The following is a 13,671-nucleotide window of genomic DNA, read 5'->3' on the forward strand; positions in this document are numbered from 1 at the left end:
CTCATTTTCCTTCTTAGAGTCTTAGCTACCATTTCAGATCATGTGTGGACAGTGGAGAACCACCTGAGGATTTAACCAGCAGGATGGACGCTCTGCGGAGATGCAGCTGTTAGCTGACAGACCTTGGGATGGACTGCAGAGAGAAGGCAAGAGCAGAAAGGCGCCATCAGAACCCAGCATTCAGCCAGGTCTGAACAGGGTGACCTTGGTAGGAAGAGCAACCTCATTTCCCAAAGCTGCATATGCTATTGTAAGTCTGGAGTTTTATAAAATACCACAGGCAATTATCTTTTTGCTATTGTCATCCTTGGGAGGGAAAAGTGAGGACTAAAGAAATATGTTCAGGCTCAGAAGGTGGCTCAGAAGTTAGGGGTGCTTGCTGTGAAAGCAAGAGGACCTGAGTTCAAATCCGCAATACCCACATAAACCCCCAGGCATTGTAGTGTAGGCCTGTAACTTCAGCCTGGGGAGATGGAGACAAGTGGATCCTGGAAGATCACTAGCCCACCAGCCAGCCTGGCTAAAACTTCCCGAGATCTTTAAGAGCAAGGTGGAGAGCAACAGAGGACCAGCATCCTGCTCTAGAGTCTGCATGCACGGTACCCGCATGTGCACGGGCTATGCACCACACAGGAGAAAGGAAGGAGAGAGGGAAGGTAACAGGAAATCATTACAATCCCAAATTCTAGAGAAAGACATGGGGTGAGTGATAAAAGGAAAGTTTGGGGTGTGGAGATGGCTCAGTCGGTAAAGCGCTAGCCTTACAAGCACAAAGTCCTGAGTTTAATTTCCAGGACTCTCATTTTTAAAAAGCCAGACATGGTCCCACATACTAGAGTACTGGGGAAGTAGAGACAGGCAGGTCCCTGGGGCTTGCTTGGTAGCCTCAAGCCAGGGAGAAACCCTGTCTTAAAATGAAGGCAGATGGCCGCTGGGGAATAAATAATGAGGCCGTTCTCTAGTTTCTTACCTTCGTGTATATACTGTAAACACAGGTGTGCATGCAAGCACACACACACACACACACACACACACACACACACACGGATGGTGGGGTCAAGAGAAAGAGGGGAGGGTTGGCAGATCTTCTAAACATTAACGTAAAGTAAACATATTTGTAGGACAAGTTCGCGCATCCTCCTCCCCCACCAGCCTCCTTACCTCCGACAGGAGGTGCTGGATCACAACCGTTAGTGCTTCAAACCTGGTATTACCACAGGAAAGAAGCTGCTTGAGGTGCAGGATAAAGCCACTTTGGTTTTCACATTTGGTCTTGTATTGGGCCAACTCAAGGGTTCTCTCGGAGGACAGCACATCTGGAGCTGTCTGGGTCTGGATGCACAGGCTTCTGGGGTTCTTCTGCCTGCCTTTTTCAACTGCAGGAGGAAGGAATGAAAGCACAAGGACGTGTGAGGTTAATTGTTTTTATAATCACCGCCACACGAAAGCGTCTAAACCACGTTTACGTTGGGAAATGCACACGGAAGCAGGCTGCAATTGATTAGGGGATCGGGATCCAGGGGCTTTATATGCCCATGAACCAGACAGATTTAGCAACTCGGAGACATAAAAGACTGACGGCAACATAGTGACTTCCTGGCTTTTATTTTAACCCGTCATTGTTGCGTGTGCTTAGGATGTGTGTGTTCCTGAGGCAGTCACAGGACAACCTCCCAGACCCTGTTTGCTTTTATCACAGGTCCCAGGATCAAACTCGGGTCACCAGACTTGCATGACCAGTACTTTCACCTGCTCAGCCATCTCTACAGCTCGACTTCATAATTTTTAATCTTCCAGTTAACTCTGACAAGCAAATGCTCTTTTGTGTGTCTATTGGGGTGAGCCTATGGTTTCTGTCTTTGAGTCCATTTATGTGATGATTTACACTTACTGGGGTTCTTGCATTTTGAGCCATCCCTAAATCTCTGTGGTGCAATCAGCTTGATCAGAGTGAATGATCTTTTTGGTATGATCTTGAATTCAGTTTGCCAGTATTTTACTGGAAATTTCTGCATCTACGTTCATCACAGAGATTACAAACTCGTGTGTGTGTGTGTGTGTGTGAAAGAGAGAGACACAGAAAGAGACAGAGAGACAGAGAAAGGAGACAAATAGAGAATGTGAATCTGTTATCAGAGTAATACAATAAAGTGTACTGGAAGACTGAATAAAAACAAGGGTGGTATTGTATTTATGAGACAGGCTGAATAAAAGTCACTTTTGCAGAAGGCAGAGCTAACACACAGGATTCAGCCCATTTTACATTCTGGAGAAGTGCTCAAACTAAGCCGCAATGCATTCCAAATCAAGGACATAGTTTTAAATCTGTTTTTGCTTTTAAACAAAAGATGAAAAGGTACAATTGAAAAGCAGAGAAGATTTTCAAAAAGAAAGCGGATAGCAACCCCTTACTCTGATATGAAAAGCACCAAAGGAAAAAAAAAATCAAATTATTGAACTTGAAATGCGTTTCTTTCCTCCTACATTTTCCTTGTTAAAATTTTGTTGACTGAGCCTGGTAGCACACACTTTTAATCCCAGCAGTTGAGGGGCAGAGGCAGATGAATCTCTGTGAATTCCAGGGCGGCCTGGTCTACATGGATGTTGAAGGACAATTGAGGATACACAGTGAGACACTGTCTCCAAACAAATGAGTAAATTTGTTTTTAATTAGCATGCAGACTTACAGGTTTCATTATAGTATTTCATAGATTTCTGCAGTTTTTTGTTGATCCTCCTCCCCCAACCTGAAAATAATCTGATTCCCCAATAGCCTCCTTCCACATTCCTGTCACAGGACCCCCGTGCATTTTCCACAAATGCCTCATGCAGTGTTGCCTTCGTGCTGTCTTTCTGGTCACTGCCACGGTCTGCACCACAGATGTCACTCTGAATCTACTAAACCAGCACACATACACACACAAACTGAAGATCTCACTCTTTGCTTCTCTGAGGTTACTGTAAAGAGCACTGTATGTCTGGATACACTGCTTCATTTTATAGTAAGTGCAAGCTGTGTTCCTCAAGAAGTAACAGTGAGATAAATACAAAGTTCTCAAACACATGCTACTATTCCATATTCATCTAAGACACTGGTTGAAGAGGTTATCCACTTCCTGTGCTGTGTTCTGGGAATAACTCATTTTAAATGAAAATCTTTTTCAGTTTTGGAAGCATTCCAAACATCAAGTCACTTTGGATAAAACGGGAAGCATACTGCTTAGTGTCTGGAAATAAACAGGCCTAATAATCAAAACAAACACAAATATGAAAAAAAAATGGCACATGAAACTAAAAACAGTAAAAATAAATTTTCCTTTTTGTGCCAAGCAGTCTGTACGGCACCATCTGCATTCACTGGTGACAAATAAGATTGACAGAACTTTTTTTTTTTTGGTTTTTGGTTTTTCAAGACAGGGTTTCTCTGTGTAGCCTTCACTATCCTGAACTCACTTTGTAGACCAGGCTGACCTTGAACTCACTGCGATCTGCCTGCCTCTGTCCCCCTGAGTAATGGGATTACAAGTGTGCAACACCTCACACAGCTTTGACAGAACTTTTTAAGCAGCAAACTTTTTCTCTCATGTTTCAGGGAGCCACAAACTATCATCTAGGAGTGCTAAGAGGAGAGTAAAGAGACATCTGGATTGTGTCCCAAGAGCCAATGGTTCTTGGGTACACTCAATATAATACTTATATGTCACGTTACATTCAAGACAGCATTTTAAGTATCAATCAGATAAAGGTGCTCTCATTTCCTGTGGCTGCTTCAGATGGTGAAACAGTTCCTAAGATTTGATAGTCCTCAGTTCTAAATTGACCGAAATTCCCACTGTGTCTTACAGTACTTGGAGATGGAGAAGGTTTCATTCACTCATTACTGGCTGTCATTTTGAAGTTGCTTATCATTAGTTGCCACTTCCCTAGAGGCAGGCAACATCCAGCTTGATATTGCCATAATAAAACACTCCAGAAAATAAGTCCACCACCACCACCACCCACCCACCCACCCCCACTTGCTCAGCCTGCTTTCTTTTAACACCCAGGACCACCAGCCCAAGGATGGCACCACCCACAGTGGGCTGGGCCCTCCCATTAATTGAGAACATGCCCTACAGCCAGATGTTATGGAGCCATTTTCTTAATTGAGGCTCCCTCTTCTCTTATGACCCTAGCCTGTGTCAAGTTGACATAAAATTAGCCAATACAGTGTTCTAAGAAATTACATTTGCCACATAACGGATAAGAACAATGGCAGCTTTTACTGTTCAGGGCGTTCTCTTTTTCTGTCTTCACTGAGGCCCGATCTTTCGGTAGCCCAGGTTAACTTCAAATTCCTGGTCTCAAGTGGTTCTCTGCCATAGTCTCCAGAGCAGCCGTGACCATAGGCACGCACCACCCCGGCTACCCCTTCTTGTGATCCTTCTGGTACCTACATAGGAGAGGGAGGGAAGGCCAGTGCAGGTGAAAGGGTTCCTCAGGTCTGCCTCTTTGGGATAGAGTCATTTAGAATCTGGGCCACCGACACAGTCTGCTATCCCCACACCCTCTGGAAGCTGGACCGGCTTGCAGTATAGGACATCCGCAGAAACAAGTGCATGCAATAAGCTTACCACACTTTTGAAACCTAACAGATGACTGTAGTTTGAGGGGGTGACTCATCTGCTCCCCATTTTTCCCACAGTGCTGGGGATTAGACTGGGACATTATGCATACTCAGAACTCTACTACAAAGGCTACATCTGAGGGTTCAAAACACACTTCTCATACTTGCATAGGAATAATCATACCCATAGAGCCATTTTCCCCAGCACCCATTTTTATACTTTAAAATGACAGGGTAACTGTTATCCTCACAAATTTCAACATAAAATAATAATAATAAAAAAATAAAGACCATTATTTCCAAAATGGTTAAAATGAATGTTGAGCACTTACATCCTTATTCAACACTTCGCCAGCAAGGAAATACAGCCTACTTCTGAGTAGGCTGCTCTCTCCTAGAATTTAAACACAGGGGTTTGCTGAAAGCATGAACAGAATTGACAGCCAAGGAGAGGATGACACATTGTCATATTTTCCCCGAGTACAAGCCTTCCATTGTGCAGGGTGCCCCCTACCTGGGGCTGGACAAGCGCACTGTGAACTCAATCTTCGCTCCACATACTGTGCTCCCTCAGGAGAGCAGTCCTGCCTGGCAACTGATGACCCAGTTCACACGTCCTTCCCTGTCCCCATTCCTGAGGACCAGAGAGAACACAAAAACGCACGGTAATGCTCAAAGCCCCAGGCTCGTATGATTGGGCTACTTCCTAGCTTTAAAAGCCCAGGGTTTTCCCTGAGCCCCCAAAGGATTTGTTATTTACATGAAATTATCATAATATGACAAATTTAGCATACTATGAAGCAAACTTTGGCCATCTCTCCTTACGTGGGTCCTCACATGCTTATCAGGATGAGGATGTTACTGTTTTGATAAATGGCTGCTTTTAAAAAGATGAAATTTTTGCTTATTATATCTATGTATCTATTAACAGAACAAGATTAGATTTCAATAAATTCATTTAATCTGACACCTTAAAATTATCAGTTCTGATCCATATGTATTCAGTGCAGTAAAACACAAACTGGAAAACAAAACTATTTGTGTACAAATGTGTACAATCTGTATGTCCTGGGATTGAACCCAGATCTTCAGGCCTGGTGACAGGTGTTTTTACCTGCTGAGCCACCTGTGTGTCTCCCAAAAGTTTTAATCACAAATATCTGCTCACAGTTTCATTATAATCAGAGACAAGACCACGTTATTCACTCTCTCCATATCTATTCAATATAGTACTTACAGTCTTAGCTAGAGCAGTAAGACAACTGAAGGAGATCAAGAAGATACAATTGAAAAGGAAGTCAATGTATCTTTATTTGCAGATGATATGATAGTATACCTAAGTGACCATAAATATTTCGCCAGGGAACTCCTATAGCTGATAAACACTTGCAGCAAAGTGGATGGACACACACACACACACAAATTAAAACAATCAGTAGCCCTCCTATATACAAATGACAAATGGACTGAGAAAGAAATCAGGAAAACACCTTTTACAATAGCCTCAAATAATACAAAATACCGTGGAGTAACTCTAACCAACCCAAGTGAAAGATCTGTCTGATAAAAACATCAAGTCTTTGAAGAGCGAAAGTTAAGAAGGTGGAAAGATCTCCCGTGCTCATGGATCAGTGGATTAACATACTAAAAATGGCCATTTGACCAAAAGCAATCTACAGATTCAAAACAATCTCTATCTAAATCACAACACAATTCTTTACAGATCTTGGAAGGACGATTCTCAACTTCATATGCAAAAAGAAAAAACCCAGGATAGTTAAAACAATCCTGTACAATAAAAGACTGCTGGAAGTATCTCCACAACTGATTTCAAGTTCTACTACAGAGCTATAGTAATACAAACTCTCATTGTATTGGCATAAAAACAGACACATTGATCAATGCAATCAAACTGAAGACCCAGACATTAATCCACGTGCATATGGACACCAGATTTTTGATTCAGTGGCTGGAAATATACAATGGAAAAAAAAAAAGACAGCATCTCCAACAAATGATGCTAGTATAATTGGAAGTCTGCATGTATAAGAATGTAAATAGATCCATATTTATCTCCCTGCACAAAACTCAAGTTCAAGTGGGTCAAAGACCTCAACATAAAAACAGATATATTGAAATTGATAGAAGAGAAAATAGGAAATATTCTTGAAAGCATTGGCACAGAAGACATCTTCCTGAAGAGAACACCGAAAGCTCAGGCACTAAGATCAACAATTAATAAATGGGACCTCATGAAAATGAAAAAGATTATGTAAAGCAAAGGATGCCATCAATAAGACAAAACAGCAGCCTACAAGACTGGAAAAGAATTTTATCAACTCCATGTCTAATAGAGGATTAATATCTAAAATATATAAAGAACTCAAGAAACTGATATCATAACACTAAATAATCTAATTTTTAAATGAGGTACATATCTAAATAGAAAATTCTCAACAAAGGAAACTCAAGTGACTGACAAATGTTTGATATCCTTAGCTATCAGGGAAATGCAAATTAAGCTTTGAGATTCCATCTTACACCTGTCAGAATGACTAAGATTAATAACAAAAGTCATAGCTTATGTTGGGGAGGATGTGGAGCAAGCAGAACACTTCTTCATTATTGATGGGAGCGCAAACTTGTACAGCCACTATGGAAATCAATATGGCAGTTTCTTGGAGAGTTGGGAATTGAAGACCTAGCTATACCACTCCTGAGCACATACCTAAAGGATGCTCCATCCTACCATACGGACACTTACTCTACCATGTATATTGAGGTTTTACTCATAATAGCCAGAAACTGGAAACAACCTAGATGTCTCTCAAAAGAAGAATGGATAAAGTAAAGCTGATGCCTACACGGAGCCCTCACACATACATTCTGGTGTCTTTGGTGCACGAAGGTACTTTGCAGGCTACTGAAAGAGAAATGTGGACACCAACTTTGATCTACCATCTGTTCTGCCTGAAAAATATGTTAGGGTGGCACAGAACTTTTGGGAGTAGCCAACCAATATCTGATTTGACTTAGGGCCCACTCCAGAGAGACCCCATGCCTGATACTGCTTGGGACTAAGAATCAGAGACTATACAGCTTAGCGACCTAAGATAAAAACCAAACATGACTAATCTTTTTTTTTTTTTAAGGTATCAATAAAATGACTCCTAATGATACTCTGCTATACTCATAGATCAGTGCCTTATCTAGTCATCACTGGAGAGGCTTCCTCTGGCAGCAGATGGGAACAGATACAGAGATCCACAGCCAGACATTACATGGAGATAGATAGATAGATAGATAGATAGATAGATAGATAGATAGATAGACAGACAGACAGATAGTTTCTAAATAGGATGTCTCCATCAAATCCCTGCCCCTCAAATTCAGGAAACCCTGAGGAAGAGGGGTCAGAAAGATTGTAGGAGACAGAGAGGATAGAAAACACCAGGATAACAAGGTGCTGCATATCAACTAAGCAAAGCACATATGAGCTCACAGGAGATTGAAGCAGCAAGCACCAAGCCTACATGAGTCTACACCAGGTTCTCTAAGTTTATATTATAGCTTTTAGCTTAGTATTTTTATGGGATTCCTGACTGTGAGAATGGGTCTCTGACTCTTGTGCCTGTTCTTGAGACTCTTCCTCCTGTTGGGTTGCTATGTCCAACTTTGACATGACCGTTTCTGTTTCATCTTATATTTTATTTTGACATGTTTGCTTGTTATCTAATAAGAGACAGAAAGGGAATGTATCCAGAGGGGAGGGAATAAAGGAAGGAATTAGAAGGATCTATGTGGGGGAGACTATAATCAGGATATATATGAAATAAGAATCAATTTTCAATAAAAAGAAAAATGAAAAAAAAGATCATCTCACTTTCAAAATAGCTAAATTTTTATCACCTTATAAAAAATAAATCACTCCATTAGATGGATGCCCATCTCATTACTAAACATCTTTAGAGAGAGGCTTACCACCCCCTCCCAACTCAAAAGCTTAACCATGAGATAGAGCAGCTGAGGAAAAACCCACCTTTTGTCCAAACAAGTCATCCACTTATAAAATCTGCTTGTTTCCCTACTTACTAAAATCTATTCAGAGAAAAGAGCAGCGAGAGTGTATTGCATTTCATGAAGCATAAGAGCAACCTATGGATGCATCTATTTTTCTACACATTGGCCTACTAACTACTACTCATTACACTCTACAATAACAGGATAAGAAAGGGGTCCATTGGGTGTCCAGCAGAGATCATCTCCCTAGTGTCAAAGATAAGCCTTTTGGAGGCCCAGAGGGAACGGCTTCATCAGTGACTACTATGGCTCTTCAAAGCATCCTGATCCACTGCACAGTGTTAATCTACTTGAGACTCCCAGTACACTAGTGAAGTCTCAAAATGAATCCACGTCTAGGGTGGTGACTGCTTCCCCCTTCTTTCCAGAGGTCTTCTAAGGTAACCTTGCCCTGCCCCACATTTTCTTATAGTCGAAGCAACCTGATTGTTATTGGTGCTTGAGGCTAGCATGGGATGGTCCGATTGGCCTTTCAATCATTTAAAGGCTGTTACACTGGACAATAAAGTTAGATCTGCACCTTGAATCTGGTCTCCGGAGTCTGAGTCCATGGATTCTGCATGGGCTCCATCGCCATTTAACACTCCCCCTCCCAGTTCCCCATCCCCACACCAGAGGATAGTATTTCTCTGGGATGCAGGAAGACAACCTGAACCTCTACTAGCCTATACAGCCGAATGAGTCCCACTTTTCTGCACTATCACCAACCCCACCTCGGAAAGTTCTAATAATACCATGCACTTGTTTTTGCAGTTGGTGTCTCCTTGATATTTGATGGGGTTTTTGTCATGCAACATCCCATGTAAAGTATTTAAATGAGAATCAATGGGAATATGACCTAATATAAAGGAGCACCCAGGTATACCATGGTTATCTGCTGCTGCTCATTCTGTAGCTGTCTATAGAATGCATCTTAAGCAACTGGTTCTGGCTCTCAAGAAACTCTTGCTGCAGACAGAAGTATGTCACCAGACTTAAGAGTACGGCATATGATAATCAGACTCTGGAATCACATATACACAGTGGGGTGGGAGTACAGGCAGAGAATGCCCTAGATGTGGGGGCAGAGCCTTCACTGAATTTGCTCATGCAGCAGACAGATAAGTGGAGGAGGTTGCTGGGAACTGAAGACAAAGTCAGAAAACACAAAGGCAGACTCACAGCCCCCCAAAGCCTCTGCACCTGAACACAATCACCAACCCCAACATAAAATGAAGCCGCTGGGAACATCAACAGGAGCAAGGGTGTGGGCACCACGCAAGATTTTATCTTGTAGGAAACAGAACAATGCTGAGCAGGGTCCTGTGAAGGGAAGGAAGATCTAAAGCGGCCAAGTCAGAGACAGTGAGGCCAGGAGAGAATTCAGAGAACACCAAATCTGGGGTCCATGACAGTGAGAACAGGCAGAAAAGAAGAATGGGATTATGAAGCAGAACAGGAGGCTCACATAGTCAGATGAAGAGGGATTTCGTGAGGTACAAGCTTCCAGCTGGAAGCTGTTGGCTTGACAGGCAGAATGAGGGCAAGGGCTGGAGGAGGGGAGTTCAGAGAGGCATATGAGGAAGGTGTTAGAACCTTCTCTCACACTCTGCTCTCAAATCCCCAAGAATAGCCCATTCTAAACTCACCAGCTCTTCACATTAATCACCGCCATGTACTCTTGAAGGTGCAATCAAGCCTAAAGACTCTCCCCAACACACAGGAGTATGAACACACACATCCTAGCTCTACTAACTTAACAGTGATAGTAATCTATACAGCCTTATAAAATGTATTTATTATTACTTATGCAGGCAAACATTAGCTTAACATAGGGCTATGTTTTCAAGAATGACCTTGAGTTTGTAATCCTCCTGCCTCCACTTCTAGAACTCTAGGGTGGCAGGCATGGGCCCCCATTCATGGTTTGTACTGCACTTGCTTGGCTAACACACAACCAACTCAAGTGCATCTCAATCTTGTTTTTTGAGACAGTGTCTCTCTACATAGCCCTAACTATCCTGCAACTTGCTGTGTAGACTAGGCTGGCCTTGAACTCACAAACATGCTTGCCTCACCCTCTCAAGTGCTGGGATTAAAGCATGCTCCACCGCAGTCCACTTACATCTCCATCTTTAACAGTGGTTTTATATGGGCATTTTTGTTTGTTTGTTTTCGTCTTAATCCTCTCTACCTGTCAGTCTTACTAGAGTCCTAAAAACCTGCTCAGTAACATAAAGCCTGCTTATGCCAGTGGTGTCTTTTTAATTTTACCAATGACAACATGCACCACCAGCATGTCCTTTCTAATTAAACACGTGTGAAGGATATAGTATCCCAAACAATGTCCTGTCGCCACTAGGATCTCCCAAACAAGCTGTAGCAGCCTGCCGGGAGGGCCTTCTTGTAATTACTCCTTCACCGTATTTAAGACTTTCGACTTGTGAACACCGTGTCTTCTGTGATTTTTACATTCCAGGCTAAGCCAACTCAGGTGACGTCACTGTTAGGCCACCAACGCTGTGGGTGGGCTCTGTGAAACTACAGATGGCTTCTCCAATGCTCAGGTCAGGTTATGATTGTGTTTATAAAAGAGAGACTTCTGAAACCCAACAGCTGATGTAGACATTGGCGACACGATGCAATGAGAGGTAGCAGGGTCTCCAAAATAGTTTTTGTTTTTAACAACTTTGATACAACAACCTCATAAATAACCTCATATAAGCACAGTAGATTCTCTTGTAAAAGAAACCAAAATTCAAATAGCCAGCTAGAACATTCTTCATTAGGAAGACCTATGTAAACAACAAAGAAAACACCAGTCTCAAAATATTAACCCTGTGACTTGGGAGGTACTGGGAGAACCAGGTTATGGAAGTCACAGGAGGGCAAATCTCTCAGTCCCATGACTTTTTGAATGAGATAGTTGCCGTAAGTCTTGGCTTTTGAATACTTGGTCCCAGTTGGTGGCTGTTTGGGGGAGAAATAGGTTTTGCTGAAGAAGGTGAATCAGTAAGGACAGGCTTTGAAGTGTCAAAAGTGCTCTCTGCTTCCCACTTGTGGAACAAGATGTGACCTCTTAGCTGTTGCCTCAGCCACCTGCCACCATAGACTGTAATCCACTGTAGCCACAAGCCCAGTGAAACCTTCTTTAAAAGTTGCCGGGGTCATGGTGTTTTATCACAGCAATAGAAAAGGATACGAATACAGATCCCAAAAAATTTTTCAGTCAAACTTTTCCCCAGAGCTACAAAATCACAGATAAAAAGAATTCCAACATAATCAACAGTACAGCTATGAGGCATGCAGGAAAAGACATTAAAAATCCCAGCACTGTCTTTTAACTAAGATCACAAGCAATGTGCATACGCTATTCTTATTTGGGATGGGAGGGGAGAGAGTATTGCTATAGCACAGGGTCTTGCTATATTTCTCAATACTGCCTCATCTTCCCAACGGCTGAGAACACAGATATATGCCACCACACTTAGCTCTGCACACACTGCTAGCAAATTAGCTCTTGGACATTTTTTTAAAGCTAACCCAAAGTGTCACAACACATATTGTTGGGGTGGGGTGTTTTTTTGTTTGTTTGTTTGTTTGTTTGTTTTTTCTGTTTGCATTAGTATGTAGCGCTGGCTGTCCTGGACTTAGCTTTGCAAACCAACATGGCCTTGAACTTCCTACCTACCTCTGTCTGCTGGGTGCTAGGGTTAAAGGCATGTACCACAACATCTGACCATAATGTGCGTTTTTTATTATTATGGTGAGTCTCTATGTTCTTGGTAGGTAGCCATCAGTGCAGTCAGAGGCCAGTGAAGTCATCAAGATGGAAGCAAAAAGAAGGATGCAGCTATCTATTAGGACAGTGAAATGCAGTAGAGATGCACCACCGACCTGTTGTCCTTCATTCTGGCCCTTTATTTATTCTACAAATGACCAAATCTCTCTTTATTCATAAATTGATATGTATATATACACACACACACATATCATACTATATGTTTATATTACGGGAATTATCTTTACTAGATTCATTAATACCTATTATGTTGATGTTTGAGAAAAGTGCATATTTATCTTAACAGGACATGAACAGAATAACCACCACAACTATTCCACTTCTAAAACATTAGGGTAATAAAAGAAACACCTGAAATACAGAACACCTTCCTCAATGTGTTATTTTAAAGTAGAAAGTTAAAAGCGTTTCAGGTAAGACCTTGTTCAATTATAAAGTAGCTTGAAAGTTGAAGCTAGTTTTCATCAACTTGGCACAAACTAGAGGCACCTGGGAAGAGGGACACTTCACTGAAAATCTACCTCCACCAGATTGGCTTAGGGTCATGTCTGGGGGCCATTTTCTTAGTTGCGAATTGATGCAAGGGGGCCTAGTTTACTGCTGGCAGCGCCATCCTTTGGCAAGGTGGCCGCACCTTTGTAAGAAAGGCAGCTGAGCAAGCCAGGAAAAGCGAGCCAACCGCCCTGTGCCTCTATGGTCTGCAATCACTTCTTGCCTCCAAGCTCCTGCCGTAGCTTCCCTGGGTGGTGGATTATAACCTGTAAGCCAACAAACCATTTCCTCCCTAGGTTGGTTTTGGTCAGAGTTTTATTACAATAACAGAAAAGCAAACCAAAACAAGTCGAATTATTACAAATACTTAATCAAGATAAAAAAATAAGCTGTATTATTTCAGAGTAAAAAAATGGCAAGGTCTGTTACAGATTCCATTGGTTAAATAATACTTTTGCCTTCATTCATAAGTGGCCAGTAATAGCCTCTGAGAAATAATTGCTCTGCTTTGTTGAAACAAACATACCTGCACACACTTCAGAAACTAGAGAAATCAAGCACTCAAAACACTCAGTTTCTCAGCCTCTCTCTTAGATCTTTCTTTTGGATGTTAGCCATGTGACCTAGACTGGCACTTCTAAGGGATCTGGCACCTCCTCCTTCCCCATTTCCCTTCTTTCCTCCCTGAGGCAGGTACCCTTAAGAAGGGGAC

General features: G+C 42.1%; 1 protein-coding gene across 4 annotated transcripts in view; it reads right to left on the reverse strand.

Annotated features, from left to right (window-relative positions):
- Mtus1 (microtubule associated scaffold protein 1) overlaps positions 1–13,671 on the reverse strand; it is a 143,775-nt gene that overhangs the window by 31,252 nt on the left and 98,852 nt on the right. For all 4 annotated transcript variants that reach the window (XM_055593522.1, XM_055593523.1, XM_055593521.1 and 1 more), the window contains one exon: positions 1,162–1,376. In XM_055593522.1, coding sequence (XP_055449497.1) covers positions 1,162–1,376 — 215 coding nt within the window. The remainder of the gene's footprint in view (positions 1–1,161; positions 1,377–13,671) is intronic.

Source organism: Psammomys obesus, unplaced genomic scaffold, assembly GCF_907164565.1.
Source record: "Psammomys obesus unplaced genomic scaffold, mPsaObe1.curated_primary_1811, whole genome shotgun sequence".
Taxonomy (NCBI): Eukaryota; Metazoa; Chordata; class Mammalia; order Rodentia; family Muridae; genus Psammomys; species Psammomys obesus.